The sequence below is a fragment of the Sinohyriopsis cumingii genome, chromosome 1 (assembly GCF_028554795.1).
Source record: "Sinohyriopsis cumingii isolate HCF-2022 chromosome 1, ASM2855479v2, whole genome shotgun sequence".
Classification (NCBI taxonomy): Eukaryota; Metazoa; Mollusca; class Bivalvia; order Unionida; family Unionidae; genus Sinohyriopsis; species Sinohyriopsis cumingii.
In genome coordinates this window covers 149,421,688-149,448,515 of record NC_142961.1, presented here as the reverse complement: position 1 = coordinate 149,448,515, position 26,828 = coordinate 149,421,688, and the positions used below count along the sequence as shown (strand labels likewise).

The window sequence follows — 26,828 nt, the reverse complement described above, 5'->3', positions numbered from 1 at the left end:
CCCTATTCCTAACCTTTCATTCATTTAAAAAAGTCTTCGCAAAACTTTTTCTGTCCTAACTTGTATCTCTTTTGAATTTAAATGGTCTTTTTAGCAATGTATAGTCTGCATAGAGACCTCAACATAGGACTGAAACTGACCTTATGAGAGCTATTAATGACCTTATATCTGTTTTGGATAGTGAAACCATTACAATCCACACCCTCCTTAACTTTTCTGCGGCATTTGACGCAACAGACCATGATATATTACTTCACCGTCTTCAACATGTATTTGGTATTCATGATAAATCCTTACTATGATTCAAGTCCTACTTAGTCATCAGGTTACAAATTGTGTCCGTAAATGGAAAAACATTCCAGTTCAGCTGATCAATGTTTTGGTGTTCCACAAGGCTCTGTTCTCGGCCTCTTTCTCTTCGCTCTGCACGCTCATCCGCTCTCAAGTGTATATGATCGACATCCGGTGTCTCACCAATTGTAAGCTGATGTGAAGTCACGAATGACATGTAACAAGCTACAGATGAATGATGATAAAAACTGAAGCCATCCTGATCACTACGCTAAGTCTGTCTTATTCACATCCTTTCCCTCAAACAATTCGTATCAGCAATACCAACAGTAAAGTTACATAGCATGAGCCCTAGGTTTCTCTATCGATAGTTCGCCCTCGTTACACCAACTATATATCTTTTCCTCCACGTATTAATTTGATAGTAACTTTGTTTTCAAACAAATCCCTCCAAAAGAATGTGCATTTTATGCAATATCAGTGTCGACACAAAGTGTAAAATTGCAGTTGGATGCCACAAGGGCAGGGTTCTGGTCAAATGAATGAATTGACAATTATTACCATTCTCATGTAAATGAACTACACAAACTGAGATATCCAACAGTCAAGAGATGACTTTTCGGTCACTATGTTTTCCTTACTGTAAATACGCTTATAAAGTGAAATAGATATAAAAAATCACACATTTTTGTTTATTGTACTATTTTATTTATTAAGCTGATACGAGTAGAAAAAATAAAAGTCATGTTTAAAAGCTCTATCTAGGTACTTCAATGTAAACAATTAATTAGCCAACCATATTCAAAGCTAGTCTAACTGATGAACGCATTTTTGGCCATATAAACTATAAATGGCGATTACAGTTTTAAAATGCAAGTCCAAGAATGTTCCATGATAAAGGGGACCTTAAACAAATAAATTTACCAGAGTTTCTAAAAAGGTAGATTGGACAATCAAGCAAGTTTTGTGATTGCTGCAAGAAGAAGAATTTAGAATACATTCCCATCACAAATGCGGTAACTTCTACTGCGGTTTAAAAACACACACCTCAAGAAATTTTATAACTAAATACAATTGTAACACGCACACATAATAAATCAGGCTATAGAGCTATGATTTGTCCCAACCATGAATCGAACCAGGGGGTAACAGTATACACCTGTGTAGCCAGTGCTCTAATCCCTCCACCTGGCGCTCATCTCCAAATAAAATGAATGCAACAAGGTCAAAAGAAAAAATTCTGGTACAAAGGGAACAAGCTTGATAACCAAAAGGAAATCAGCACTTAGCTACACGCATAAATCATTTGGATTTATATTTAGAAATGCAAGTTATGTACATGAATTATATTTGAGAATCGACGACAAATATTCCAAATATAGAGGGAAGCGCCATTTCTGTGTTCCAAAGAATGTACGTGAGGATGAGTGATTATATAAACTGATTTGAATATATTCGAAATTCAGAAAGATATGGCTTTTAACCAGAATGTTTTCTTTCCCTGGCAAACTGAAACTTTATTTTCATATCTTTTAAATAAAGAAATCAGCTAAAATTTAGTTTTCCCTGGACATCGTTAATAAGAACATTTCTCGTCGTCTAAAGGGGGAAATTTTAAAATTTCTACAATAATATGTTTTTCACGTCAGAACGGTATTCTTTATTTCGTGCATTAGGGATATTTGGTGCGATTTCTACTTACTTTTGCTCCATGGACACTTTTAACGATAGACTGGCAAAAGAGCACGAGAATAATCTGACCTATATGACAACTAGAGCCCCAAAACCCTTCAGTTCTAGACCACTCCGGTGCCTAGTGATTAGAGCGTCCGCCCGCCACGGATGCGGGAGGTTCGATCCCCGGGTGAGTCATACCAAAGACTTACAAAAATGGTACTCACAGTCTGAATGTGTGTGTGTGTGTGTGTGTGTGTGATTTGGATTTTTAATGTAGCTTTAACAATTTTTCAGTCATATCGCTACGATGTCAAGCGTGGCAGTTTATAGTGATGTCTAGTACTGGGACGTCATGTCGCAGACATGTAGCATGATGTCCCACCCAGTCACATTATCCTGACGCCGGGCCGACCAGTCCTAACACTGACCTCTTAATGCTAAGCGCCAAGCTAGGCAGCTGTTAGTACCATTTTTGTAAGTCTTTTGGTATGATTCGGCCGGAGAACAAACCCAGACCTCCCGCATCCGAGGCGGACTCTCAAACCACTAGGCCACCGGATCGGTCTGAATCTGTTACAATACACCAAACAACCAATGTCGATAAAGGACTACTGCACAATATAGGAACAAACATCCCTAATCCTCTTCTAACAAGACTGCCACAGGAATGATATCGTGTATACTCGCTTGGTTGAATCAAACTACAAAGAACGTAGATCCTGATCTGCATAATGCGTCTGCAGATCACAGTCTATGTGGGTGTGTGGGTGTGGGTGTGGGTGTGTGCAGTTTGCAGTTGGAATTGTCTTATAAACGAGTATAAACGGTAAATATTGATGTCCTTTTATTAATTGCAAACAAAACGAAAGATTTCAGAGTTAGATTTGCTTTTCATCACTTTTCACTCTTCGAAACCTTTAAGGAAATACAATCTGATAACTTTATAATAAATGAAATCGCATTGCAAATGTCATTCGTCATAGTAATTTTTATAAGTTTGATTCATCTCCGACAACGTAAAAGAAAGACAAATTTTGCCTGACTGAGATTAACAAATACTGCCTTATATGAAGTCAAGCATTAAACATATATAAAATGCTTTATGTGTGTGATGGGTTTTGGTGTATTTGATAGACTGACAAAACAATTGGTGTGTTTAATATCTCCTTTCTCTAGAATTCCCAAGGCATCTATGAGGAAATGATACTGGATATTTAACAGATCATTAAAGGATAACCAGACTAAAACATTTGTTTCAGATCTAAACGACAGCATTTAGGTCACTGTAATTAGATAAGCACATTGCAGGATGATGCAAATTATAATGGATCCAGGTAAGACTTGATACAACTTATAACAGGCACATGAAATGATGATACAAATTATAATCGACCCAGGTTAGACTTGATAGAACTTATAACAGGCACATGGAATGATGATACAAATTATAATGGACCAAGGTTAGACTTGATACAACTTATAACAGGCACATGGCAGGATGATACAAATTATAATGGACCAAGGTAAGACTTGATACAACTTATAACAGGCACATGGCAGAATGATACAAATTATAATGGACCAAGGTTAGACTTGATACAACTTATAACAGGCACATGGAATGATGATACAAATTATAATGGACCAAGGTTAGACTTGATACAACTTATAACAGTCTTTTGGATGCATGATACAAGTTATAATGGACAAGGGGAAGACAATACAACTTATAACAGGCACATGGAAGATGAGAACAAAAATGTAATGGAAACAGGGAAAGCTGATGCAAAAGATATTACGCACTAAGAAGGCAAACCGTTTGTATAGTTTTTGTTTCCAAGGAAAAACTTTATCATAAATGTGTACAATAGAAATAAACTGCCTTAAAGTGAATCTCCGCTGTTTCAAAGCGAACATTTTCCTTGATTAGACTTTAAGAATTGTTATACACACATGCATACATACACGTGTATATGTGTGCTCACTATGACTGATTGCTGAATTTAATTTCTAAAGCGACGGCAATTTAAACGGAAAAGGGTTTTCTGGATGTTTTCCGATGTGATGAACATGTTCACGTACCCGAGTATAAACATACTTCCTATTTTTGAGTAGCAAGATTGATGTGTTCTAAATCCGACTGGGATGTCATATTCTCCATGTCTGTTCTAGTAAAAACAACCCAAATAATAACAAACTGTCCCAGAAAGTATATGTTTGGAATCAGCTCTGGACCATGACTGTATATTAAATTGCTTTCGATGCGACACTTTCCTGCAACTTGTCAATACAACGTAAAGGCAATGCTGTCAATTTCCTATCACATCTTTCTAATCTTGGCATGGAACATATTTTATGTTCTCCTACCATAGTCCCTCAAGACAGATCTCAACAGACATGATCCTGGAGGATTTCATGATTAAAAGTTATTATATGATGTGTTCAGTTTTATACAATGTTTGCAAATTAAGAGCACATGTATGTTTCAGGCTTTCAAAATTATACAATGTTTGCTAAAATAAGAATACATGTATGTTTCAGGCATTCAAAATTATACAATTTTTGTTAAAATAAGAGCACATGTATGTTTCAGGCTTTCAAAATTATACAATGTCTGCAAAATAAGAGTACATGTATGTTTCCGGCTTTCAAAATTATACAATGTTTGTTAAAATAAGAGCATATGTATGTTTCAGGCTTTCTATCAGAGTCAGACTCCAAAACCCATCCAGTCGAATTGTCTTCATGAAAAAAATGTTCCTTCATCTTTCCTATGTCCTCAAATGAGCTTTCGCACATTTCGGTAACATTACATACAACGCTAGATAGGTTATCATCTTGATTGTCTTTTCCCTGCTTTGAATCGGTGCTAGATAAATCTGATTGGAGTTTTCCACAATGTCCCTGTGTTTTGGCTCTCAAGGAGGCTATACTCTATGAGAGAAGTTCGTCTTCATCCTTTTTCTCGACGCAGAGACCTGTGTCTCCTTTACAATATTTTTCTTCCTGCTTCTGAGTGGCATCTAACGATTTTTTGTGCATGCCTGGAAATGGAAATGGAAATCATATGAACCCAACTTCACTGGAAAATGAATTATGATTTCTGCTATGCCTGAAATATTCAAAATAAATGTTGAAATTAAAATGTGTATGTTGTGATTTGGATTTTTAACGTAGCTTTAATATCTTTTTTCAGTCATACCGCTACCATGTCTGCAGTGTGGCAGTTTATAGTAACTAGCACTGGGGCATTATGTCGCAGACATGTAGCATCATGTCCCACCCAGTCACAATATCCTGACACCAGGCCGACCAGTCCTAACACTAATCTCTTAATGCTGAGCGCCAACTGTAGCAGTTGCTAGTACCATTTTTTAAAACTCGGCCATGGTTTATACCTGCGACCTCCCACATCCGAGGCGGACGCTCTAACCACTTGGACCACCGGCGCGGTCAAAATTAAAAGAGTTTTTCTCACAACATGTAGTAATATTGATTTCGAAAAAGGCAAATAGATACCGGTTTAAACGGCCTTACTTTCCACTGTATTCGTTTACAGTATAATATTTTGATGCGTTTGAGAAGAAACTTTCCGTGGTAAGAGTTTTAAATCCTAGTACCGTCTACACATTTAGTTTTCAATGCACACTAAAAAGTTTAGGTTGTTTTATTTGGCACACTTTGCCAATTGGATTTATTTAATGTCTAAGCAAATGTAGGGGACAGATCACTACTGTTAAGATTCTATGGTATTAAACTAAGTATAAGAAAAGAGCGACAAGTTTGAAAAAAATCACAAATAATGTATTTCCCTGCAATACAAAGAGACAATTTAAAAAGAACTTACAGTATTGTGAATTAAAGCCCTTAAAATTCTGTAAGACGTCCAAAAAATGTATGAATTTTCAATTGAATTCCAGTGATATTCCAAATAAATTCATATATTGAATGTGTTGATGTACCTATAGTCTGTGCTAGTGTGCCAATGGCCTAGAATGTGATGATGGTTTAACAGTCGTTTGATGTATCACAATAATACAATCCAAAATGTTATTATATGAATTCACTATAAATCCAATTAATGTTTTAGCCCTCTACTTGACCTAGGCGCAATTACCATTTTCTGGAAATACTCCATCAACTTAATGGGAAATTTCCTTTCTGGAAGTGTCTAGGGTCAGAAATCAAGGCTGTATCTTTAATTCAAATTGAAGTTAACATGTTTACAATGTTTTAAATATTTAATCTATACTCATACAGAAAATTAGCTATGTATTATGCTCTTTAAAAATATATATCACTGGTCAGATGCACCACTGACTTGAATTTGGACAAAGGTCAAGTAAAAAGTACAGACATGCATGACATATAATCATGGAGAAAAGCCAACTAACAATGCATATGAAATATACATAACATTATAAGTACATATTTTACACAGATTTTTTCTTCTGATAAATTATATAATATTATCAGAACAAATTATGTGGTTGAACCCAAGGAAAATGTCTGAGAAAACAGAAAGCAATGATTTTGATCTCGAAATTTATGACCTCACCCAAAGGTACATTTGGATTGGAAGAGTGGTGACTGTATTAGGTCCGTGGACCTAAAGACCGATTAAAATGGAGTTGCATCTACCTGCATATTTGTGATATCATAGGGTAATAAACTGTAAGATTCGTAGTTTACAATTAATAGTTGAAAGGACCACTAAAAGATTTAGTAAGATCGAAAGTGCAACAGAACCTATATTTGCTGAGATACTCAAGACAGTATTAATTTTGTATCGACCAAGGGTAAACAAGATATGAAAAACAGAGGATAATGCTGGCACGAAAAAGAGATGTAGCGATTAATAAAAACATTTAAAAGCAGACCTATTGCTAAATCTTCCACCGAGATATATACACAGGCTGTTAAATGAAGAGCCGTTACTTTCAGAAGCAAATCTCACTTCGAAATCGACCATTCTCGCAAACCACCGATATAAGTTTGATTCTATTGTTCTCGTTCATCATTCGTGTAAAGAAGTGCATAGTGTTACAAACTGGTTTGCTTAAACAGCTTCCATGTTTACTTCCAGATTTCTTTATTTTTCTCATCAAACGAATATTTCATCAGTATTTCATTAAAAAAAAATGCTATAATATGTTATTTTAAATGATAAAAAGTATCCATATTGATAAAACTGCTGAAGTAAAAAAGGTGAAGGTTTTACACTCGTACCTTAGAACTCGATATAATTTTATTTTAAAAATTAAAAGTGTTTGCTGGGAACATTTTTATAATGGAAATAGGACAAATATGATTCATTAACAAAATAGTAACCTACTAAGCAGCCAAGGAGCGCAAGTTTCTATGTCCCCCTCCCTTGCGCTCTTAAGAATTGTTTCTGGAAGTGGAAGCGAGTGTCTAACCATGGCACCATAAAGCCCATACTCCGCCATAATGCTGCTTCGACCCCATGTCTTTTTCGTCTTCCTCCACTTGGCACGTCTATTTTGGAACCACACCTGTATACAAAGGTGTTCATAAACAATCATTTAGGCTGCAAATTGTACTTTTAAGCAGGCGTACACGGGTAAATCTGTATTTCTCTCGTAAAGTAATATATCAATTGTATATCGTCATTCAAAGGTTTTGGCAACTGCGTATACCATACGTATTCCAAAAAAATATGCATGGTGTGCAGTTTCTCCTTAATCGTTCTTAACATTACAGATGTAATGAAACCAGCTGCAATAAATATTAACGAGACTCCCACGACATAGTATATTTGTCAATCTATAGTGTAAATTATTAGAGTGCATGTCTATAACGAGCCGAAAACTTATCAGCATGTTTGGAGATTAGTTAACGAGTCTAAAACTTGCTGATTATTAATTGCCACAACAGTAAACCGATGATGGTACAGGTCCGATTCGATTGCGCAACCCAATGATTACCAGTCACCTTGACTTTCTGTTTCCGTACATCCTTTTAATAAGAGGCTCAACACCTCGGATTAATTAAGAAAGGATTTGAATATGTTGTTGTCTGATAGTGAAAAAAAAAGAAGAAATAAAACATTTTCCAGATTGTGAGGCAAAAAAATAAAGGTACGGTAGGATTTGCATTGTTGCTGACACATGCGATTCTTGTGAGGCGGAATTGCTTGTCGTGTAAATACGTAACAAAGGAAGACAAATACAAAGTTAAAAGCAAAAATACCAAATATGTTCTAATTTTGGTTAAATTCAATTTTTATATAAGTTGGTATGCATGATTTAGCAAACGGAAGACCAGATGACAAATCAATATATGAAAGTAAGCTGGTAAGCATGACTTTGCAAATGGAAGACTCGTTGGCAATCGCTCTGCATACCTAAGCTGGTATGCATGACTTTGCAAAACCAAGACTCGCTGGCAATCACTCTGTATATGCAAGCTGGTATGTATGACTTTGCAAAAGCAAGACTCGCTGGCAATCACTTTGTATATGTAAGCTAGTATGCATTACTTTGCAAAAGGAAGACTCGCTGGCAATCATTCTGTATATATAAGCTGGTGTGCATTACTTTGCAAAAGGAAGACTCGTTGGCAATCACTATGTACATATAAGTGATTCTTCCCATGCTTATTCGTAGTCAATGTTTATTTCTCCAAGGTTCATGCTTTTTTAATGGCCTGTAATCAGACTTGAATATCTAAAGTTGCAATACCATTTTTTTTTCGTCTCTGATGACCATGCCATTAGAGCAGTCAGAACATTTTTCACATCACGTGATTCTCAAAGGTTTTTATTTTTATCCGAAACCTAAACGAAGTATTTCTCATACGCGTATGACAGCTATGACTGCTAAAATATTGTTGATAATTGTAATTTGTATGAATTTAAACCAGTTTGCATGGATTTAAGCAATTTCCCGCCCCCATCCATATTTCTGTAGGTGAGTAAATATTTAAATGTAAATCACTGATAACATATGTACATACATACATACATTCAAGGGAACTGAAAGTGAGAGCAAGATTTCTAATTAAAAGGTAAGTTATTCGAAATAGAAGAGCGAATAATGATAGTGCCTTGAATGGAATGATACTAATTTCAAATATTGCTTAAAGTAAAAAAGTCTCCCTGACTGAAGATCGATAACTGATTATCTTCGTTAGACGTTTCAAATAGTTTACATATCGACTAAAACACTTTGCCTTAATGGTTGATTGAGATATGCCAAGATATCAAGATTTATGGAAAGAAGACATAGAAGATATACAAATTCAATATTGGTTATAAAAAGTTTAAAAAACGTTTCTTCCGAAAACCACGAAGAGTAATAAAGGCTTAATTCACATTAAGGTATTAGACGCAACGGTTGCATCGAAAAGATATTATGACACCATTTTTCGAACACATTGAAAGAACCTAAAAATGAAAATGACATTGTAAACAGATTGGAATGGATTGACGTTTATGCGAGATCTGTCACGAAATTCCAAATGAAAATTAAACAACAGGAGTATTAATTTTAAGCCTGTATTATAGTACCGATAATAGAAGAAAACTGCTAATCTCTTCAAATGTCTCTGATTTAGCAGATATGATTTAGATCCTAATTATATTTGTACTTTGTCACTGGTAGAGAGCCATTGACAAATGTCTCTCATGGGACCTAAATCATTTAAATCCAGAGCGCACACATAGTATCGGTTTCTTTCCATGTTTGTTTGAACTAAAATTAATAATAACAACACACAATAAACGGGCGAACAATTAAATCAAAAAGAATGGTTACCTGAGTGTGTTCCCTAGTACTAGAGACAGACCGAAAGAAACGATTCGGTCTTCCAACTTTAAAATGTGTTGAATAAGGTCAAATAATTATAAATTATTTGTGAATTTAACGCTTCCTTAACCTGCCACTATTGTATTAATAAACAAAGACACCGAGCAGCAATTATAATCGCCATGCAAAGGAAATTACCCATTCTGTGGTGCTGGTTAAAAAAGACCCTCCACAAAAACAAAAAACAAACACAACACAAAACTATGCAAATGACACCTTTATTCGAAATTAAAGTCCAACCACTGAAATGAAAGTTAAGTATTCCAAGGGTTTATATTGCCCGAACGTAAAACTCCAAGGACTGGACCTGTATCTCTATTTTACAAAATATATTTTTTCTCAAAATATCTTGACTGCATTTAAAGATATATTTTCAAAATAATCCAGGTATATTCACATAAATAATATCCAGTTTCATTGGAATCCAAGAGAGAACTAGTAAATATGAATATTTCTTATGCTACTACTACTAATACTACTACTACTAATTATAATAATAATAATAATAATAATAATAATAATAATAATAATAATAATAATAATAAACAACTTTCTTTAACGAGGAGAACACATTTGGTCATGACTGATTCATCTGCCATGTGGTTCTCAGTTTTTATAATTGGCTATGTTAAGAAACAAAAGACCCACACACAAAAATACAAGACCATGTACATAATCAGGTATCGTCGCACACTCATTCATACATAATTAACATGAATGACTATGTGTGACTATACTGGGAAACATATACACATGTGAACAATATTCTATACACAGGTACATACATTTCACCATTAGTCGTACGTATTATATATATATCTAATAAGTTCTGGACATATTATTTATGGATATAATGATAAACTTTTCTATTCAAAGCATTTAATATGTCACGCCAGCTGATCAAGAAACTATTTCTTTAACGATATTTTAAAAGAATCAAGGAAGTTGAATATTTTAGAAGAATCAAGGGAAGTTGAATTACGTATCCTCGATGGTAAGGAATTCCATACAGTAGGTGCCTATACAGTAAATGAGCTTTTGTAATGATTAGTTTTCGACCAAGGAATCTGGAGATCGTCGTTAGTCGTCGATCGGAGCTTACGCCAAGTATTTGATGGTCTTAGTTCAGTTAGGTTAGAGGTGTAATTTGGAGAAAGACCGTTTGGTCAAATCTATTGGTGCAATGGTTTATGTAACGACAACCACACAAAAAAGTCATACGACAATATTAAATTTGGTTCAGTCATAGTCCAAATTTTTGGTGAAATATAAGTTTATAAACTGACCATTGGTGCATTCTTTATAATACTAAATTGCGTGTCTTAGAATGAAATGAGACAAATATTCGAAATTAGCATTTCTTAGACTTTTATCAAGTTCACTTCAGATTTTAGGAAAATTTTCATAATCATACAACGGTACATTCGTCTCAAGTGTAAAACATTTTCTTAAAGTAATTGCCACATAATTATCCATTAAAATCTAATAAATCGGAGCAAGTATCACGATGTACCTGTATTCTGTCTTCGGGCAAATTTGTCTTAAGCGCCAAAACTTCTCGAGCGTACACATCCGGGTAATGCGCATCAGTGAACGACTTTTCAAGCTCTTCCAGTTGAAAACTTGTAAATATAGTCCTGTAAAAAGAAACGTAGTTATATGTATTTTTGCATGCCACGAATAAAGATACAGTAATTAATAGCTGAATAACTTGATTTTGCTTAATATATAAGTATACGATTCAGGTAGTTTTAAACATGCAGAATGGGGTCAATTTTCAAAATATGTTCAGCGTAACGCTGATATTCAACCGAAGCTTTCTATCCTCACCTAAATTCAAACAAATGATTTTTTAATAAACGGGAACAATTTGTAAAGAACGGGAAACAAACCATATCGTTCAAAGAATTAATAAATCATGCATGATCTATAAAGGAAATTTTCAGACATATTCAGTCTGAGAACGGTTTCTCAAAGAAAACAATAAATAAATATTTTGCAGAGCCAAAAACTGGTGAATACAACTGCATTAACTCGGAGAACGGATTGATGCGAATATTTCCTATATTAATTCCTAGAATCAAATCAGCAAATTCAAGTAATAACAAAATATAACTAGATGTGTGTGTGTGTGTGTGTGTGTGTGTGTGTGTGTGTGTGTGTGTGTGTGTGTGTAATATTTGACTGTAACGACTGCTGCTCGTCATTTGATATGGGGTGAAATTTTCAAAAGTAAGTTTAACAAGACATGGCTTCTTTGAATAAAAAAAGTCAATAACAAATTCGTTCATAAACAATTAGATATTACTGATTACAAATCTTGTCCTTACTGCAAATGAAATAAATATGGATGACGCAACTCAATTGACCGTCGTAAGTCGCCTTAGATCTTTAAAGACTCATTAACAAAAGTATCCCTATTTAAGTCATCTTAGATCTTTAAGGACTCATCATAAAAGTGTCCATATTTTAGTCATTTTAGATCTTTAAGGACTCATAACAAAAGAGGCTCTGTTTTGGCCATCTTAGATCTTTAAGGACTCATAACAAAAGTGTCCCTATTTTACTCATCTTAGATCTTTAAGGACTCATAACAAAAGTGTCCCTATTTTACTCATCTTAGATCTTTAAGGACTCATCATAAAAGTGTCCATATTTTAGTCATTTTAGATCTTTAAGGACTCATAACAAAAGTGTCCCTATTTTAGTCATCTTAGATCTTTAAGGACTCATCATAAAAGTGTCCATATTTTAGTCATTTTAGATCTTTAAGGACTCATAACAAAAGTGGCTCTGTTTTGGTCATATTAGATCTTTAAGGACTCATAACATAAGTGTCCCTATTTTACTCATCTTAGATCTTTAAGGACTCATAACAAATCTGTCCCTATTTTACTCATCTTAGATCTTTAAGGACTCATAACAAAAGTGTCCCTATTTTACTCATCTTAGATCTTTAAGGACTCATAACAAATGTGTCCCTATATTAGTCAGCTTAGATCTTTAAGGACTCATAACAAAAGTGTCCCTATTTTAGTCATCTTAGATCTTTAAGGACTCATAACAAATGTGTCCCTATTTTAGTCAGCTTAGATCTTTAAGGACTCATAACAAAAGTGTCCCTATTTTAATCATCTTAGATCTTTAAGGACTCATAACAAATGTGTCCCTATTTTAGTCAGCTTAGATCTTTAAGGACTCATAACAAAGGCAACAACCTTATTAATGACTTAAGATATGAAGCCGTAAGTGTTGTTTTTTTAAATTTATTTCAATCATAATTTTGACACCTTTGGGACAATTAACTGCACAGAGATAGAATAATGCCCGCGTTACATTTTTGTGTCTAAATAAACACCAAAAAAAGAATCACGAAGTATTGACAGGCTCAAAAATATTTTATTTTCTCTCTGTAGATTCAATGAAATACTAAAGGTTGATAAAATAACATTTTCATGAAAATACTTTAATGTCATTCATTTTATATAAATTGCCATCATCTGTATTTATAAATAAAATCTTACATAATCAGGGTTCCCAAAATCAATAATAAAATATGCGCCGTTCATGCCGAGAAATATTACAGTTTTATGACTGTTATCTCTTTAGCGTTTCCCTAGAGGGATCCTAATTAAAGCAGAGATTATTCACAGATACCACCGACGTCGTGCATAAACAATCTATAAGCTTCAGGACTGCACGTGACCTTTATAAAGGCAACGTGTTCGTTTAGGCCGCCCTTTATTAGCCATTGCAATTGTATTAAATATTTCCGTAGTGACTAAGTTATTACAATTAGTGCCCGTATCTCATTAAATATAGATGTCTATTAATTGATTTGATTATCTGATGGTAACTGTATTCATTAAAGGTCCATCAGCTGGATACCAAGAGTCCACATATGTAGTTTACAAAATGTGAAAGTGTTAAAGCTTCTGTTGATAGGGTATGGGATGGGTATTAATTCCTGTAACAGTGTAACAGTATCAAACCCTTTTACTCTTTGTAAAGAAGGAATTCCGATTTTGAATGTACTGAATTTTGAATTATAGACTGTACCAACAGCCTGGAATGTGGCAATTTGCTAGCAGTTTTGATGTATCACAATAATTTATTCCATGTACTTGCATGAATTCCCAATAATTCCTAGATAGCAATTTAGTCCGAGTCAAATAAATACAATGAATAATTGAAATAAATTAATTAAATCCTCTCAAGTGAAACACAACTAAAATTAGTTCCTCTAAGACTGATGTTAAGATCACAATGAGTAATTCTGAAGCAAATAACATTTATATAAATAGATAAGATACAATAACAGAACGAGGATGAGGATCATTTTGCCATCAAATTCGTGAACAACTTGCTTCTAGAACATTCTTAATTTCTAAATAAAGTTAAACCTTAATCTCAAAATCTGTAAACATGTTTAACTCAGATTAATGATGATCCTAATATATAATATAAAATCATATAGAAATATTAGCTATGTGATATGTAGCTATATACTATGTTATTTACAAAAACAGTAAAACATAAGGTTATGATACAGATAATACTTGCAGCATAGAAAGTGGCGTAAATACCAGCATCAGTCCGAAATAAGACTTTATTGCTACTACACCCACACGGCCAAAATGATAATTGTTGCACCAACAATTCACCACCACCACTTTTTGTAGATAGAACAGTATTTCTTTAATCTGGTACCAATGACAGTTGCAATCTTTACATAATCAGGCCTGACAAGGAAGATTTCTTTGTAAGTTCTGAATATTAGACATGCTACCTCTGATTACCTAAAGACGTAGTGAAACGCGTACACGTCTCATCTTGGCATCTTGGCTTCACTTCAAGTGAAGATGATTTCTTAAATGATAATAGAGAATGATACATATTTAGAGGATTAAGGAAAGACTTGTACCAACCAAATGTTTATTCTTCCCGTTCTTCAAACAAATATAGTAACAACCAGAGAAGTTCCAGAGCCAATTTATTTTAAACAGCATACATGGAAACAATAGGCAAAATTACAACTTGGGATTAAAGACAAAGGATCAACCTGTGCCGCCGCCTCTTTTTCTTCCTTTTTCCGTCTATACTTCTCGTCTCTGGTAGATTCAAAGCGGATCGCTGTTGACTCGAACTCTCCAACCCTAAAAAAATATTATTGATTAGGAAAGAAAATGGGCTGCTGAACATGTCGGACTCTTTCCAGAGGTAATCACACATAAACAAACGCCGATTTTCAAGAAAAGGTAATTTTCTAATAGTACAAAAGACAGCTAATGGTCTAACAGTACAAACAGAACAAGTAACTGCTCTATTCGTACAAACAAAGCAGGTAATGGTCTAATAGAAGAAACAAAAGATTCTAATAGTACAAATCGAAAGCTTTTCAATTTATGTATCCAAACTAGAATGTAATCACTGACCTCGCCTCCACAAAGGTTTTAGTAGTTTCCAGCAGCCATTGGAAAAATTTAGTATGCAGGAAATAACTTCAGACTAAAGTGACCTTGATCTTTGAAATGTTAGTCCATGAGACAAGGTATAAAAGAAGAACCGTTTTCCGTGATATAAAATACTATAATGAGTTAATAAAACCAGAGAATATCCCATTCCCCTTTGTTACAAAAATCAATGTATTTTAATATCTGTCTCAAAAGCTATTATGATTGTCCACCCACCCCAAGGAAACATATTTTACTAGTTGAACGTTACAAGTTTAGAGTAACAGTGGATGGCAGATTGTGCGACCACAATTACAAAACATAGTTCATTGCATCATTAATCACGTTAATTAGCCATTACATCTGAGGCCTCACATGAATGCATGCAGTCCACGCATCTAATTCCTATGATCATTCGCATGTTCAATACATAGCTAACTTGTTGAGGGCAACATAATACAATGCCACCACACCCTGCCAGGTTTCTTGATTCTACGTGAGATAGTATGCACAATGCATGCAAAAAACCTGTCATACTGTAAATCTTACACTAGCCAGTATAATGAGAAATTTAGGCAAGAGTGAATTTCTTTTGTTGTAAGGTTGTGGTACCAAACAGAGATGCATATAACCGTCTAGGTTCACGATTTAAGCATTAACAGTGCTTGAAAGATGAAGTTTAAAATAAAAAAACTGTAAACAAAGTTACTGACGTGCGAAATGTGTCACAGTGATCTACTTTCAGTACTCGGGAAGATGCATCCCCACAAAAAGTTTCATAATTCTAGCATAGTCTGTCATCAAAAGCTAAAAATACTTTTAATCATGAATGTACACATAGTGTACACACACACACACACACACGCGCGCGCGCGCGAGTTAAAATATGGTCGATTATAATTTAAGATGTGACAGGCATTTCTCAAAGGCTCTGTGTTTAGATAAAGTTAGTGGAAACAGAATAATTATAGATTGAGCGTTTGTTTGGTTGCTTGTGCTTTTGTACGACACATGAACATACAGAAGGTTGTATTGTGCCGAGGCAATGACGAAAAAGCACCTTGCCCATGGCACGATCTGGACGAGATTCGACAGCAGCACACTAACCACTGAGCAGCCACTGCTTATCCTCGTTTGATCGAGACTTAGATTACCAGGGGTATTTAAAAAGTTCTAACTATTAGTGTTCTGTAGAATAAGTTCTTTCTGAATGAACAGTACTGTCCATGCACCTCTACACGCTTTGTGGGATTATTCTATTATTAAATGACATGATGTATTTGGTACGTTGTTCATACACTGTAAAACTGCAGTTTCAGCCGTAGGGGGGCATTGAAATCATCAGCTACATAGCAAATATGAATAAATATCACTTGGAACTAAATCAGGAATGTGTGGATGATCTGGCTAAGTTTGGACGCTTTGTTCCTTAAGGATGTCTGCACGACGGCGGATTTCTGTGTCGGTGCGATGTCATGGAGTAAGATATCGGGTACCGGTGCAAGGTAATATTGGTTTCGTAGTATTCCACAACAATTTGGCAACACTTTGGAGGCATAAAATTGTCCAGTGACACTAGCAGAGCCAGACACACGTACCTGACTCACCATATCTTTTGCATCGAAAAATAATATACTCTTGAAGGCAGTCTACCTCGAGTGGTTTGTGGTTTAAACACGGGTCTTTTTTGATCAATTGTCGACAAATGCGAGACCGTCTTTTGCCATCTTTTTTGAGCCTCATATAAGTTTTCAATATATTTAAAATAGCTGACAGAATAATGCAGTCATAATAGAAAGTGTGTATCAAGCAACTTCATAAATTACCCCATTCAGCTCAACCACTTTCCGCTTACCAATCGCTAACAACGGTCTTGAAGAACGTGGGTCATAAATGGATTTGCGACCATCTTTGAAACGATGAAATCCCACCTATATCTTGTGAGATATGAAAGAGAGTTACATTCGTAAACTTTATTAAAGTCGGCCTTTACATCAGAGTTAAGTACCATAACAACGCATGGATTATGCATACAATCGTTCGGACAATAGCAGAATTTATTCTTCTTCTCCAACATTTTTCGCCACTGTCCTTTACCTATGTTACGTGACAGGAATAAAACTGTCAGTTTCTAGTGTGCTGTAAATGCAGCTGCGAATCATTTTTAAAACCTTATTTTCTCTGTCAACCTGCATTAAATTTAACTGACTTGTTCCCCAAAACAAGAACGTTATAACAAAATGTATGTATGTATGTACGTACGTACGTACGTACGTATGCACGTATGTATGTATGTATGTATGTATACATGCCTGCATGTTTAGAGATTGGTCAATACCCTCTCAATATATGGCTAGCTCAGTGATAAAAAGTGATTGGGCTGTGTAATAGAGGCCTTACGATCTACTCCAGTGAACAACATACTTAGAGATAAACAAAATAATAAAATACTTAATCGACCTTCATAAGACAACTTACTGTATTTTACAAGGTGTTATTCAAAAGAAAGAGCAAATAATAGCCTTGAATGAGTTTTATTTATATGTAGCGATCCATTTTAATCTAATATCTACATAAATACATGTATATCTAGACAGTATTGGTGCTTTAGTCAGGGTCCTGCAGGCCGTTTGTATAATTTGCCTTTTTAATCTCTTTTCTTGATATTATTATTCGACTATGTGTTATTTCTCAAATTTTCACTTGTTAAAAACAAATCAAAAATTTCTTCGTGCTGTGTAGCTTAAGAGAAGTGAAGCTTATTATTATAATTATTATTATTACTGTTGTTGTTGTTGTTGTTGTTGCTACTGCTGCTGCTGCTGAACTTGAATATCTTGTTTACTTCTATACCTAAGGACAATATTCATTCCCTCTAATTTGTTTCCTCTGAGAAAATGTTTAGTTCATTTGTTTACAAATGTCATTATTCACGTCTAATTTTGTTCAAGTTCAGTTTTTCTTCTGAATGTAAACTGCAGCTGTTACAGGATATTCCTCTTCTTATGCGTACCTTAACATGTCTGCATGTGAGTGGGGTTTTTTCCCCACAAAAGGAAAGAACAAGAAATGTCAAGAGAATCATTTAACACTGTATTCCAATGGTACGTTATTAAACTTCATTAAATTAGGAAGCACTACTGGCGAATATAAATAATTTTTAAAGATATTTCGGTTTAGTCTAAAATATTCTCCTTCACACGGGACTATCTTTAAAAAGCCTAATTTCACATAAAATATTTTTCTTCTCGTTATTATGATTATTATTATTATTATTATTATTTACCAGTATATATTTTATAAATATACTTGGACAGTGTGGTTAAAGGTTTTGCGAGAAGAAAAGAGCTACTTTTAGTGACTGTTTTGACGTACAATGTATGTATCATTTTTCTATTCAGATGCACATTAAAAATGTGTGTATGTGTGTGTGTGTGTGTGTGTGTGTGTGTGTGTGTGATTTGGATTTGTTTTACCTAGGTATGACCCAGTATATATTTTATAGTACTTTTGCTTATTTATTTATTTGTTTGTTTGTTTGTTTGTTTGTTTGTCTGTTTGTTTATTTATTTATTTATTTATTTATTTATTTATTTATTTATTTTACATGCCCCTCTCCCTACTAAAGGATCAGGAAGATTATGATCATTGTTATTCTAATATGAGGATAGAACTCAAGTCATAATAAACAGAAAGAATGGCATTGAAAACAGACATGTAGAGACACGAGACCATGAATAAAACTTGACAAGTATGATAGGCGTTGATAGGTTTTGTTGCGAATAGGTATAGATAAAAAAAAAGCGAATGCATACAATTCACGTAAAAAATCTCATTCAAATTCAAAGAAACTACTCAAATTAATGTTTGCTTTTCAAACAAAACGAAACACGAAGCACACGCTTTCAAGCTTCTAAAAATGTCAAGAATTTAATGTTTATTATACTGAAGTTGATATCAACTTGAAATAGTTGTGTCGAGTTCCCAGCACTTTAAACACAACGCCTCATTGTGTGGACTGTAGCTGAACGAATGCATGGTACAGTCGTATACTAACCATGTGGAGCCATGCACAGCTTAACAGTTTCCGAGGTAAGTCACAGGGGCTAAGTTCCTTTGCATATATAAATGTGTGTCTCATGGATATGTTTTCCGAAAGCTCTTAAATTTGTGCGGAATAATTATTAATCTAGATAATTGCAAATTAATTTCAATTTTAAGGTTTATAAAAATTTACTTTTCCTAGCGATTAAGCCATAAAAATAATACAGATAAAAAATTTTGATACTTTCTATTTTTTCTGCATGAAAGTGATTTACTTTCTATTTAAATCAATTAGAAATATACTTCAAAATATTTAGTTTTATTTGCTTTTGTTGTTATTTTTTTAAGAAAAAAAAAAGAATATAAGTTGTGCATTTGTAGAAATGATAGCATTTAACACATTACAATTTTGACAGTTCTCAATCCAAGGTGATCGAGAAATCCGCAAATATTCCTCGTTTCTCATTGTCAATGAATCTGTGTCCAGGAAAATGGGTATGATTGGGTCCAACAAACAAAACATCCGTCCAATACAAATTCACCTCCAGTGGTAACTATATGTAATATAAGTATATTTCCGAACAATTTATCCACGACTGGGTTTGTATGAAGCATCAAATGATTGCACGAATGTAGTAGTTACATTTAAATACAATAAAAGCCTGCTTTCGTGTGTATTTTGATTACTTGCATGATGCGGTCAATTTAACTGGTTTCATGCGTATGGGGTATAATATTATATGAATTTATTTTTCAAATGACATAAGAATTTGAATATTACAATATTAATTCACAAAGATATATCCCCAAACCACTTTTGCTGATTACATATTCTAGAGTTCAATAGTTTATTTTCGCAATAAGTATTTTCAATAACAGAATCGGGTAGACGAAAAATATGTAAGTAATTGTATGTTTATTCATCCATATCAATTCTAGGATGTCTACATGAAATCTTATGACCATTACGTTAGTTAAGCATAATAATCACACGATGTTTAACTTGTTCGGCCTCAATACAACTAAAAAATATACGATTGTATTGATTTCATTTAAAATAAATAAGTTTTTCTTCGACAATCCAGATTTTCAGAGAAACATTTTTAAAAAATCATACCTGTTTTGAAATCAGATTTCAGTGTGAAAGGTCTGTGAGCGTTGATCGTGGAAGCGGTGCCAAAACTGAGTGGACTAGGAGCAGAACTGTTGAGAGTGTTCATAAAATTCGATTTCCAAGCGGCGTAAGAAATAGGTACGGTTGGGTCCTTTAGGGCTCCAGCCCCATGTAAAAAAGGTCGGCCAAGAGAAGAGGCAAGGAATGCAGACCCAGAACGAATGGGATCTGATTGTCGGGTTCTTTCTTGGTTCCCAAGCCCCAAAAGTTCGTGTATGCCAAATGGAGTCTTCTGCGGCACAGCGAATCCTCTGCCAGAAGTTCGTAACGAGGTTGTGGACAAACCCGTGTCCCCTGACATTGAAACTCCGAGTGCTGAATAAATTATGTGAGGAGCAAAATTCATCATTTTCGAATCGATTTAAAGTTATTATATATTCTATTCTTAAACGTGTAGAAGAATACCACGCAAGGATCTAAATAGAAGTATTTGTAAATGCTCCAAAGAATTTATAACATCGTGTAAACTCCAAATATTTGAATAATTCATTCTTTTAATATATTGTTTTCCAGTGAAACCTTACCAGCGGGTCCCGTTTGATAAGTTAGCCTAAAAATAGTGTTGCTTTAACATCCTCAAGTTATACAGTATTTGCTTATTTTTCTCGATGTATTCTAATGCTTCAATCACATTTACTAACACATTTCACCACTTCTTCCGTTATAAAGTTGATAAACTCATATCACGCGCTCAAATTCACAGCTTCATCGACTACAACACATTAAGAACCCGCCAATCATAGTAACAAGCCAATGCGTACACGTGCTGCAGCAGCAGTAATCACATTAACTATGCATCATCAGCATCTGCTACAGTCAAGGAGGCGTGTTGCCTCCAGGAAGAAAACAAATCGATGAGCCTCATCAGATCACAATACAATCGGCTGTTTAAATATGTCTCCATAATGACGTTCTCTGCGGTCTACAGTCGCTATCATAACTTTCTAAGATAGATTCCTCTCCAAGCAACACCAACGATTATTGCACAATTTTACAACTTCGATTAGATTAATGGGTTAGGAAATTGGAAGATTAGTTTGAGTATGAAAACGAGGAATAACAGACATTCTCCTTTAAAACTTATTATCCTTTTAAATAATGCATTTATAACAATAGATTTAATACCTATATCTCCAAATTAAACCTTGATATTGTCTTCTGAATTCTCATGTATTTTTGTTATGAAAGTGTACTTACTGAAACACCTGTAAATGTTAGTTGATTAACGAAAATGTCTAAACTATTAAACCGCAAAATCAAACAGTAACAACAACAAAAAATTAAATGCAGTTGCATGTAATACTTTTGTAAATGAATAAAACTTAAATGCAAAAAATATAGGGTACGGAACTTAACTAATTAGAAATCGGCATAAATTTGAAAATAAATAACACACAGTTTAGGTCGGTGAAAATCCTAAATAGCATTGAGTGTGTACTGTAACTAGCATATTACGGGGCTTTTTTTAAATACCGTTTCCTTCAGTATTTCGTCTCGCCTCTTTAAGGTCACAAGTTTCGCATTTGTCCACCGAGTCAATATTAGGCAACAAATTTAATATACCATTTCAATGTAAAATTATGATATATAGGAACTTTTTTGTTAATGGATACTACATAATTTACGAAAAAGAAACTTTGAAACAAATACTATCAACAAGCTGAAACTTGTTTCTCATTTTTGTTGTTTAAGTATTCATCGTTACACGGTCACATGATATAGATTTGTTTCCGTCGCATGTTGTGCATCAGTCGTTTGTTCGATACAACACTGTATGGTTTCATTAATTCCAAACTACACTATGTTAAATCAGAAAAATATGTCCATTATTAATAGATATTATGCAAAAACTGTTGCAATGCTAAATACAAAAAATTAATGCAATCAATGACGTAGTAAATGAAAATAGGTGCAGCAATGATTTTTTCTTCTTCTTTTATCGTGTCCTTTATTGTTGGATATATAAAAAAAAACACTTTAAGAGCGTTTGAGAATCATTTTTGAAGAAGAAAAAGCTGCCATAAGTTAAAGATCGTTTTATTAAGCGAAAAAAAAAATGAACAATGGGCACGGTAAATGAAAAAAAAAACAAAACAGATACATTAAACTAGAACAAATGCGAGTCACAGTCACTGTTATACTATGAAAGAATGAGTGTTAATATGAGTCACAGTAACCTGTTTTATTATGTCAGATTATATCATTAATTGATTTGGTTAGGTACTTTACAAAACAGCAACTCATTCAAAATTATATCGTGCCGAGACAACTAGAGTAAAGGACCTTGCCCAAGGACTCGCCACGGTAACCGATCTTGACTGATCTGATGGTGGGAATCGCGCTTGAACCTTTAAGGACGGGAGTCAAACGTTTTAAGTACATGATACAAACATTTTCTATTAAATGTGTGATAGTTCAGATTTTATTCCTTCGTTTTATTTAAAATAGTGACGTGAATATCCATATCCAATTTTCTGGATTTATTCTAGTCACTACTTTATAAGATGCAGAAGTCTGATTGGCTAACTTGTCAGCGTGCCAGAATCTCGACAGAAAGTGAGTAGGTTCTAATCTTTCTATCAGATCAGCCCGCATAGAAATCTTCTCTTAAGTTTCTTACGCGATAAAGACAACAGCTTTGACTCTGTGCCGTATTAGAAAGCGAACATACTGCATCATTTTAACCAAATTGTTCCTTCCTATTAAAGTACATTAGATATTTTTTCGGAAGCTGAGCGAATAAGGTCTATAGACACATGGGTACGTTTATGGAATGAACATTTCACATTGAAGATCCTTGTTCAACCGAGAGTTAGCGCCCGACGTGCAACACACATTGTTTCTATCGTCATTATTCTGAATTCGTGGATCAATATTAATTACCTAATTGAGATTTAACATCAGTAAACCTTATCTCAATAATAATAATAATAATAATAATAATAATAATAATAATAATAATAATAATAATAACAATAATAATAATAGTAATGATAATAATAATAATAATAACTGGCCTAAAATTTAATTAATTGTTGAGTTGGGTTTGGTGGTCTGGTAACGAAGCCTTTTCAGGTACTTCAAAAAGACGCACGTATGTATGTATGTATGTGTGCGTGCGTGCGTGTGTGTGTGTGTGTGTGTGTATGTGTGTGTGTGTGCGTGCATGCATGTATATATGTGTGTGTGTGTGTGTAATTGGCGGTCAATTGAAATTTACGGTAAATCGTGATTTAATGTTGCGAATATTTCGTTATCTTGTATAATAATAATAATAATAATAATTTCACCTTTATGTTCACACAGTAGATGATCAAAGAACCAATAATCACAATTCATTAGGGAATTAAAGTGTAATAGCTAACTACCAGTCTTGGATAGCTAGAAATCTGTGTGAAATTTTATCTTTCTTAAACATAGTTATCGCATTACAAAACCAAACTAACCAGCTCTTTAGAAGAATTAGTGCTAACAAAGCCTTTCTTCTATTTTCATTTTGTAAAAGGGTTGTACCAGTTCAAAGGCAAATCAAAGTGTGATGAGTCCTGTACAGGTGCTAAAGACCGTCTGTCCCCCTTGCTGGGAGATACAAGAAAGTGAATATGGCCCACCACGCTTCGTGCCTCCCGTCAACAAACAAAACAGTTTTTAGAATTAACCATTTTAGAAGAAACTGACTTCCATAACGACTTCCAAGTTGGTAATTGCAATTAAGTAAAGTCTTTTATTGTAGTTTAAGTCTGGCCCGAGTGCGAGATCATGCAGGCAATGCTTTCATTGACACTGAAGTACAACAGGGTCTTTAATCTTTAAGTTCATGAATATTATTGTTATCGCTTACATTGTTTGCTGGTTAATTGAGTCATAGCTTTCGGTAATTTCGCAGCTGTATTAGAAAGCTTGTTGTAGGTTTTGATTGAAAGTTCTTTAAATAGTTTTAAATTTAACGTCAGAAAAAAATTATTTTAAAAATTATAACAATATTTGTCTTAAAATTGAGAAGTTTTCCATTACAGTGAGATTAACAATACTTTCATATTTTCTACGATATACATTTTTAGAAATTGTTTTCGAAGTAAACGATTGAAATATTTGTACTTTAGGAGATAAGGTCAGTTAAATTGATGATACCTTGCTACGAGTACACAGAAAGAGTTTAAAACCTATTACTGTACAAAGGAACATTTAAGACGGCAACCAAACAATAACAATTAATGGAAAACCTAGCCTTTACTACATGAACATTTCAAACAATTTTCCTAAGAAAAAATGATATAGTGATAATTAATTTCTACTCAGGTGATAATCTGATATTTATAGAAGCCATTATTTTTGGTTATTTACTCCGGGGTCGGTTAATAAGTACAATATTAAATTGACAAGGAAAAAATATATCACATGAATAAGTGATTTTTAAATGCGGTTTACCTTTTAAACATAATCATGTACCAAAGTTCCAAACCACAAAGAAAGATCCATGGCGACAGCATCAGTAAATATCTACTGAGTTGTACAAAATGTAAAAGATGTAGTAAATGTATATTTAAAGTGCCTGATTATAAGTGAAATAATGTATTACGACAGACGTACATAATTAAACTCGCCTTTATTTCATACTTTAGATGTTGAGGAGAGGAACACATCCTGATATTTCTGGAGTTTTCTTGAAAATATATGATAGCTACTTCCAAGAGGTTAGTATTCTATTAAAAAGGACTGTTAATTTTTCCATTTCTAATTATTGTAAATTATCCCCCTTTTCATTCAGCAGGAAGAGACTGATGTGAACAGTCCCTCGTATGAATGTAGTACACGTCATGATATAAAAGTAACGACTCTCTCGGTTACAACTTAACCAGTCAGCTTACTTCCTGCAATGATGGGACAAGATCAGTATTCTCAAAGACGGCGGAGGATCTACTGGATCACGACAGCAATAACGGTACCAGTATTCACTGATTCAATATTCATCACGGCGCAAAATCTTATTCTTCCAAAGTTTCCTTTGATTATTTACATAATTGCAATATAGTGAAGGCTTAACTATGTATCATGTCAGCTGATTTATTCATGTTGTATCAGTGTAGTGAAGGCTTAAACTAGGTATCATGTCCATTGATCTAATCATGTCGTGATCAGTGTAGTGAAGGCTTTAACTTGGTATCATGTCAGTTGTTCTAATCATGTCGTGAACTACCATAATACAGTATGCGATGTTAAGATTATGACAGGGACATATAGACAATGTCTGCTGTCAGATACAATGCATTGAATACATATCATATTAATTTTTATATATTCGTAAATGAAAATAATCTTGCAAATGCCACAGATTTGATATATGCTGAGTTTATCATATTGCTGTTTTAGCGTGTGACTGAGTCCTCCATCATTTGGTACCGATTTCAATCTTTTACACTGTACACTCCATTAAAGTACAGCTGACGTTGATTTCGGTAGAAAGTCACTAGGTTATTTATGCATAAAAGATGCGCGCAGCATTGTTGAATGAGGTATTCGTATCTATGTATCAACAACGTATTTCACACAGCATTGACGCAGGGCATTTTCATTTTAATTATCTTTTTCTCTCGCCGCACCCAAAATAAAGAGATCTGCACTCACCTCTCGTGTAGTGTGATTGGATGAAAACACGCACTCCTATATCGTTTTTCGATCGCACAGAACGTGAAAAATTTTACGCGTAGAGAACTTCCTCTTTGCTAGCCAAGGTTCCGGTGTGTTAATCCTATCTACATCTTCTGTGCTTTGTCCTAGCGACATGTATTGGATATCATGAGTTGTCTCGCTTAGTATGTAATGCCAACTAACTAATAGCGTGTAACAGTGGTTCATCGCACAAAGGACGAAAATGGTAGAGGCAATTGATATCAAAAGGATATTTTGTAAGTTTAACATCGAAAGTATGACAAGTTCAATACCGAAACATTACAAGTGTATTTGAGATTAATGATGTATTGTACAAACACGGACCGGTAGTGGAAAATTGCTTATTTATGAGTCCATTCCAGTTGTTTGCCCCCCTTGTCTCGATTATGTAGGAACAGTTTTCAAATTTGAACCAATTGATTTTGATTGGATGCTGTGGCATGCCCAGTGAAATTCACAGACTAGAACCACTGAAATATCGGATCGATCTGCCAGGGTGTAGATAAGTTAACATATCAGAACCTTGGCTGACGAAGATGAGAGAAATTCGACGTGATTTTTTCCCTTAATGCATCATGTTCGTTCAAAGCGTTAGAAATAATGTTACACATAGATGTGAATTTTTGTTTGGTTGATCTGGTGTGTGTGTGTGTGTGTTTATTTTGCGATATAAAACACTTTGAAGGTTAT

General features: G+C 34.2%; 1 protein-coding gene across 1 annotated transcript; it reads right to left on the bottom strand.

Annotated features, from left to right (window-relative positions):
- Positions 1-1,013: 1,013 nt before the first annotated feature.
- LOC149808134 (visual system homeobox 2-like) lies at positions 1,014-21,021 on the bottom strand. The gene is made up of 5 exons (XM_089949976.1): positions 20,412-21,021; positions 14,860-14,953; positions 11,311-11,434; positions 7,304-7,484; positions 1,014-5,012 (listed from the first exon to the last, which is right to left on the bottom strand). The coding sequence occupies exons 1-5, from the start codon at positions 20,815-20,817 to the stop codon at positions 4,903-4,905; spliced, it is 915 nt and encodes a 304-aa protein (XP_089806102.1). The 5' UTR covers positions 20,818-21,021; the 3' UTR covers positions 1,014-4,902.
- Positions 21,022-26,828: the final 5,807 nt, after the last annotated feature.

Bases quoted from the DNA above. Each gene is read 5' to 3' on its own strand.
- LOC149808134 (XM_089949976.1), bottom strand. From the start codon at position 20,817: ATGATGAATTTTGCTCCTCACATAATTTATTCAGCACTCGGAGTTTCA. The intron at 11,435-14,859 runs GTTGATCCTTTG...TTCTTTTTACAG, and splicing joins AAAAAGAGGCGGCGGCACAG to GACTATATTTACAAGTTTTC. The intron at 7,485-11,310 runs GTACATCGTGAT...CTTTGTATACAG, and splicing joins TGCCCGAAGACAGAATACAG to GTGTGGTTCCAAAATAGACG.